General features: G+C 54.8%; 1 protein-coding gene across 1 annotated transcript; it reads right to left on the reverse strand.

The window, feature by feature from the left end:
• Window positions 1–1,799: 1,799 nt before the first annotated feature.
• On the reverse strand, window positions 1,800–6,502 carry CCL22 (C-C motif chemokine ligand 22). The gene is made up of 3 exons (XM_045533651.1): window positions 6,415–6,502; window positions 5,093–5,216; window positions 1,800–3,546 (listed from the first exon to the last, which is right to left on the reverse strand). Exons 1-3 carry the CDS (start codon window positions 6,485–6,487, stop codon window positions 3,462–3,464), a joined length of 282 nt encoding a protein of 93 aa, XP_045389607.1. The 5' UTR covers window positions 6,488–6,502; the 3' UTR covers window positions 1,800–3,461.
• Window positions 6,503–7,104: the final 602 nt, after the last annotated feature.

The raw sequence follows: 7,104 nt of genomic DNA on the forward strand, positions 1-7,104 counted from the left end.
GCTGTTTCCACCTTTTTGCTATTGTGAAGCATATTGCTACGAACGTGGGTGTGTACATATCGGTTTAAAACCCTGCTTTCAATTCTTTTGTGTATATACCCAGCAGTGGAATTGCTGGATCATATGTTAATTCTGTTTAATTTTTTGAGGACCTCCCATACCATTTTTCATAGCAGCTGCAACAATTTTATATTCCCACCAGCAATGCACAGAGTTCCAATTTCTCCACGTCTTCACCAACGCTTATTATTTTCTATATATTTTCTGCACATATATATTTTTTTCTTTATGTATACATATCTATAGAATAGCCACCCTAATGGGTGTGAAATGCTATCTCATTGGGGTTTTGATTTGTATTTCTCCAATAATTAGTGAGGCTGAGCAACTTTTCATATGCTTATTCACCATTTGACTATCTGTTTTGAGAAATGTCTACCCAAGTCCTTTGCCCATTTCGTTATTGGGTTGTCTGTACCTTCCTGTCTCATCAGATTCTCACAACCACACTCACTGCCATGTGCTTTGTTACCCCTTGTTCACAGAGGGAGAGAAACTGAGGCTCTGAGGGACAACGCAACCTGCTCCGGATACCCAGCCGGGGAGTCCCTCCCTCTCTGACTCCGTGCTCCTGTTCCCTCCAGGCCAGCCCTGCCCCTCACCCGTGAGACAGACAGAGCTGCCGGACTTTGACAATCCAGACTGCAAGAGGTTCTCCAATTTCCCAAACGTGGCTGGTTTTATGAAACAGTGCTTAGTCCTTCCCTGTGCTTCTTCCTGGCCCCAGTCCAGGGCTCTGTGTGTCTGGAGCTACTGCCCTGGAAATTCCACTGGCAGATCAAGAGATAAAGAGGAACAAAAGCCACTGGTGACACTATGTCCATGGAATGGACAGGAAATAATGAAGACACCCGGAGGTCCCAGGGTCCTTTGTTGTCATCTTGGCAGAGGGAGCTGTGTCCAGGAACTCCAGGAGAGTGGGCTGAGCCCATAGGGAATTGAGGAGCCCGGGGAGTTCAGCACCAGGTGCCCCCATGCCCACGTCCTCTTTGTCCTGCACACACAGTGTGGCTATGTTTCCCAGCATCCCTTGCAGTGAGGGCGGCTATGCTTCCCAGCATCCCTTGCAGTGAGGGCGGCTATGCTTCCCAGCATCCCTTGCAGTGAGGGCGGCTATGCTTCCCAGCATCCCTTGCAGTGAGGGCGGCTATGTTTCCCAGCATCCCTTGCAGTGAGGGCGGCTATGCTTCCCAGCATCCCTTGCAGTGAGGGCGGCTATGTTTCCCAGCATCCCTTGCAGTGAAGGCGGCTATGTTTCCCAGCATCCCTTGCAGTCAGGGTGGCTATGTTTCCCAGCATCCCTTGCAGTCAGGGTGGCCATGTGCTGTGACCACGTTCCGCTGACGCCATGTGGGTGGAAGGGATGAGCACCTCTTCCTGGCTAACTCTCTCCTTTTCTCCACAGTGTATCTTTGAAAGGGGAGGGCTACAGTTGGGTTACCGAATGAATACGCTGCTGAAACCTCTAGACCTGGGGACTGCATGGTTTCTTCAAATCCTCCTGCCAGCTGGCCCCAGCCTGGGAACTCTGGGACAAATGTCTGGCGTTCCCTGTTAGCACCTGTGCGGCTACCTCCCAGGTTCTTGTGTCCAGTCCTGGCTCCCTACCATGCACAAAGTGACCTTGGGCAGACCACCTCCTATGTCAATGTCAGAGCTTCCCCACTGGGAGAGAGGGGACCGTGGTGCCCCTGCTCCATCTCTCAGGGACAGAAAATGCCAAGGAACCAAAGCAGACACTATTTTAAAGGATTTATTTTCTAGAAGTCCTGAGGGACAAGGGCAGGACAGGAGGGGACAGAGATCCCAGGACCCTTGAGGGCCCCATTCATGGGCAGTGGACAGGTTAGCACTTCTAGTGCCTGTGGCAGGCAGGTGACCCTGGACTCCAGGAGAGACACAGGCCCTGGAGCGGTATGCCTTTGCAAAGTGTCATTCCCTACACTTTCAACCTGACCCCAGAGCAAGCCTGGAAGGTGGACATTCTCATTCTCATTTGTCAGGTGAGGCTCAGAGAGGTGACATGATCTCCTTGGGGTCACACAGCTCCAACCTGAGCTGCACCAGGCTCCCTCAGAAAGGAGAAAGCGCGTGTACAGTTTGTTTCTTTACCTGGGACACTGCTGTCCCCAGGGAGGTGTGCCTGTCTTTGACCTGGCCCCAACCACTCGTGAACAGTCTCCACCCAGATTCCTCCACATAACTGCACCCCCCACGGCACACAGGCTACTCCCCCACAGCCAGCTGCCCCCCAAGGCCAGGATCTCCCCACCGCCCCCCAACAGTTGTTAAAATGCTTCCATTGATCCATTTGGCCTCTTAAGTATTTATGCAGTTTTCATATGCAAATAGCACTAGAGCTTTCAACACCAACTGGGGTGGTCATTCACTCAAGCCAGGGCCAGGAGTAGCTTATCAACTATGTGGGGAAGGAGCTGGGGGGAGTGGTGGGGAGGAGTGTGCGGGAGGGGCCCGGCCTGGGTGTTGGGGTGGGAGGACCACCAAAAGCCCGAGGGAAGAAAGAAGGGTAGAGAGACCCAAGGGGCAGGTCAAATGGGGAAGAAAGGGGAATCCGGGCAGATTTGGGGCTTCACCATTGACCCGGCTGCCCCTTGCTAGTGACCTTGAGTCTCTGAGCTGACATGTAAGTGCCTTCTGTGGGGGAGCAGAGGGGAAGGACATTAGCTGCACGGATTCAGCCTGCAGCCACTTGCCGGCTCTGGCCCTGAACCAGCTCCCCTGCTCTATGCTGGAGGCCCAGAGACCAGAGCAACTCAGATGGGAACCTTGGTCCAACCAACGGGGCTGGAGGACAAGCTCCTGAGTCACAGGAATCCAGGCAGACTGTGACTAGGGCTGTTCAGGGGGCCAGAGGGCCAGAGAAAGTCTAAAACTTGAAACCTGATCACTGACTGCTTGGGCTGAGCAATGCCTTGGAGGGCTGGTGAGGTTCCCCACATGCTGGCAGTGGGAAGGACATTCTGGGTGACAGCAGCATCTCGGGCAAATGTAGAGCGTGGGTTTGGAGAACAGGGAGCTGGAGCCCAATATGCATGCCGGGAAGGGGGCAAGGCTGGAGATAGGGATGGGCCCAGGAGCTCTGACCTCAGCTTAGGGAAGTGGGGAGCCATGGAAGGATACTGGGCAAGGGAGTGACTGACCGGAATGTGGACCCTGTGGCTACAGGGGGCAGAGGATGGGTTGGAAGGGTCGGAGGGGAGTTAGGAGTGACAGTGTGGAGGCCGGACTGAGGGTGACAGCTGCAGGGCTGAAGATCAGGAATGCAGAGAGAGTTGCTGGTGCAGGCTTCCGTTAGGGAGCAGCTGTAATGGCAGGGAGGTGGGGCTCCGTGAGGCTTCCTGGAGGAGCCAAGGCCATGGTCATCAGAGCAGGGCCCCTCCTCATTGGTCCAGCCTCCTGAGAATCTTCTTCACCCAGGGCAGCCTGGGGTCGGCACAGATCTCCCGGTTCTTGGTGGTTAGCAAGCTGCAAGGAGGAGACACCAGGGAGAAAATGCAGCAGCATCCACACGCAGCAAGGATGCCACAACCCCCTGGGAGCTTAGCATTTATGAGCCACCTAATGTATGTACAGCATTTATGAGTCACCTGCTATACAAAGTCATTCAAAATGTATGAGCCACCTGCTGTATGCAAAGCATATTTCTCAAGAAGGAGATGAGCAGCAAGGACTTCGAGAACTCTCAGTCCCAGACTTGAGTGACAGGTCAGGACATGGAATAGAATCCCCAAGGGTTCTATAATATCGCTGACATTGCCTTGGGAAAGAAAACGGCCAAGGCTGTAGACTTTGGAGCCAGCCTATCTGGGTTCAAATTCTAGCTCTGCCAGTTGTTAGCAAGTTGCTTAACTTCTCTGGGCTTCAGTTGCCACATCTGTAAAATGGGGATGATAATCATTGGCCAATCTCACAGGATTTTGATGAAGATGTGATGAATTAATATACACTGAAGTGTTCAGAAAACTATACACTTCTAAGTGCCACAGCACATAGTAGGTGCTCTATAATTATACCAGAAGCTGGCCTGAACCTTTTACATTGATTTTCTTAATAAATCCTTACAAGAACCTTATGAGACCCTATTATTCTACCCATTTTATAGCTAAGGAAACTGAGGCCCAGAGAGATGAAGCAACCTGCCCAAGGGCCAGAGCCCGTGAGATTGGACTGGGCTGTGCCTGCTGTGAACCCAGACTCTCAGGGGACCTTGGGAGTGTGTCCCCCTCCAGCCTGGTCTGCAAGGGCTGAAACACAGAGATGAGGGGTGGGCACAGGCCAGGGAAAAGGAAGGAAAAAACAGCAAGAGAAAGAAGCAAAGAGAACCAGAGACTCCGGAGAAAGCCCTGAACAAGGACCCGGGAGTGAGTCGTGGTTCCAGCCTGGGCGACCGTGAGCAAGTCACTTTCCCTGCTATGCCTGTTTCTCCGTCTACACAAGGGGAATAAATGAACCTCCTCGAAGGACTGTTGTGAGAGTTAGCAGAGGTAATGATCAGAACAGTACCCGGCATGCCGGAAACACTCTGTAACTTTTAGCTCTTAATGTTCTTCCGTCAAAATGGGCTGCCTCACAGGACGCCCAGGGGCCTGGGGAGGGTCCCAGATGCTTCCGGTGCGAGCATCTTTGCTGACTCAGTGGCACCAGGCCTGCTGCCCGTATCCTATACTAGACCCCATACCCTGACGGCCATGGACTGCCTGCCCCGCCGTGCCCACGCTGGGTGGCACCCTGTCCTTTCAGCTCTGCATTCTCACAAGCTGGCATGTTGCCTGGCATAGAGTAGGTGTCCGATAATGATCACATTATTTGATGAATGATCACATTATTTTTGTTCTTGGTACACTCAAGCCCTGGCCGAGCCATCGATTTTCTAGCCAAGCCCTCCCGCTGGCATCCGGAAACCCAGCCGCACTCCCCTCATCCTGGGTCAGTCCCACCCACCTGCACCTGGGCCATCCCAGGCCACACCTGCCAAGCCCTGCAAGGCCCTGTGGCCCCGGCTCCTACTCACACCACGCCAGGTCTCCGGCAGGAGTTCGAGGTCCAGTAGAAATATTTCACCATACGCAGGGGCAGGGGCCGCTGGAGGTAGTCCCGGCAGCAGACGCTGTCCTCCACATTGGCACCGTAGGGGCCTGGGGGCAGGGGGTGCCCAGAGAATCCATAAGCTGGAGCACAGAGAGGTCGCCCTGTACCCCAGCCCCTGACCCTGGGCTCCTCTAGGCTCCAGGGAAGAGATGTGGCTCCTGTATCCTCATGTGGAAGGACGGTGACCGGAAGATTCTGGGCCCACAAAGACCCTACACTGCGGCTCTCTGAAAAGCCACGAGGGGCCCAGTGCATATGCCCCTGGACGGTCAGCTCCAGTGATGGGGATTCAGAACGACTGAGCACCAACGACCCTCAACACCTGGACGGGACTTGGTGCTACTCAAGGTGAGATCTGAGGACCAGCAACCTCGGCATGGCCTGGTAGCCTGTCAGAGCCACCGGGCCCACCTGGGCTTGCTGCATCCCCCGTGCATTCTGACAAGCTGCCTGGTGATCCGTAGCGTGAACTTGTGGGCAGTCTGCTTCTGCTTGCATCTACCCAGACCCCCTTCGCTGTGCACTGGTGAGGCTGCAGCCCAGAGAGGGAGAGGCACTTGCCCAGGGTCACGCAGCAAGAATGTGGCAGAGTCAGGACCAAGGTTTAGAGATCTGGCTTTGAATCCTGCTCTGCCCCGCGTCACTGGGCCACCCTGGCCAAATCATTTAACATTCCTGAGGCCCAATTTCCTGCTCTGACCAAGGGCTTAGTAATAGTATCGACTTACAGGGGTCTCTAATACATGGAACTTGGAGCAATTATTGCTCATAGCTGCCTGACTTCCATTCCAGGGCTCACTCCTCTACCCAACACAGAGCAGAAGTTCACAATGGGGTGAGGAGTCAGGAACCCAATGTTGAGGACAGGTTTGGAGCAAAGATGGATAGGGGGAGGGCAGGCCCAGATTTCCAGGGGAGGATCCCTTACCCAGACTCTACCTCCCCGACTCAAGCCTGCCCCTCGGGGGACCTCACCCATCCCCCCGGGGCCCTGTGCTCGAGTTCTCTGGGGTGGAGACACTACAACCCTCTAACCCAGCCGAGACAGATCCTAAACTCCAAGCCTTCAAGTCTACCCATTGAACAGATGTGTAAACTGAGCCCCAGAGAAGCACTGAGACCAGGCCAAGGCCACCAGAGCTGACCGCAGACTGGGATCTTCTGCTCTCAGTCCAGTTGCTCGTCCATGACATGAGAAAGACACCTCAGTGTCCAGCCCTGGCCTCTCCCACTCCCCTGCCTCACCTGCCTCAGTTGCTTGAAGTGCCACCGCAAGGAGGACAAGGGCCACTAGGAGCGGGGTCCGCAGGCTGGCCATGCTCCGTCCTGTGTGTCCCAGCCCAGGTGTCTTCAGTCTCGGGAGGACAGGAAGACCTGTATTTAAGTACTCCCTCCACCCACAAGCCTCATACACCTCTTAGTCACTGGGGAGCCCAGAATCTCTGACATTCACATCACAAAAGGAGAACTCCCACTTCCTCCCAACTGGAGAAATTCTCTTTGGTGGGGGAACCACTCAGAGGGGCCCCCCCACCGTGTCCTCTCCTGTGGGTCTCGAGAGACTAGCAAAATCCCCCTCTTGGCGGCCCCTGCTCCCTGGGGTCTACTCGCTGTGTGGCCTTGGCCACGTCACCAGAGGTCTCTGGGACTTGGTTTCCCCAACTGGAAATGGGGGAGATGGTTTCACAGCCTCCCTACGGACCTCAGTGGATGTCCACGTGGACAAGCCCCAGCCTGGCATTGAGGCCCGTCTTGCATCCTGGCTACCAGCACCAGTGATCTCTCTTCAAAGGGACACATGCCCACGAGCCCGCTGGGCTGGTCTCTCTGCCCTGTCACCGGCCTCTTCCGGGGCTTCTCGCATGGTCCCAGCTGGGGCCAATTCATGGTTCATTCAGCGGTGTGTGAAGAGCACCCACGATCTTCCCCTGCTGC

The sequence above is a fragment of the Lemur catta genome, chromosome 20 (genome assembly GCF_020740605.2).
Source record: "Lemur catta isolate mLemCat1 chromosome 20, mLemCat1.pri, whole genome shotgun sequence".
In the NCBI taxonomy this organism is placed as follows: Eukaryota; Metazoa; Chordata; class Mammalia; order Primates; family Lemuridae; genus Lemur; species Lemur catta.

Bases quoted from the DNA above. Each gene is read 5' to 3' on its own strand.
- CCL22 (XM_045533651.1), bottom strand. From the start codon at position 6,487: ATGGCCAGCCTGCGGACCCCGCTCCTAGTGGCCCTTGTCCTCCTTGCG. The intron at 5,217-6,414 runs GTGAGGCAGGGG...CCCTGCCCCCAG, and splicing joins ACTTCAAGCAACTGAGGCAG to GCCCCTACGGTGCCAATGTG. The intron at 3,547-5,092 runs GTGAGTAGGAGC...TCCTCCTTGCAG, and splicing joins TGCCGGAGACCTGGCGTGGT to CTTGCTAACCACCAAGAACC.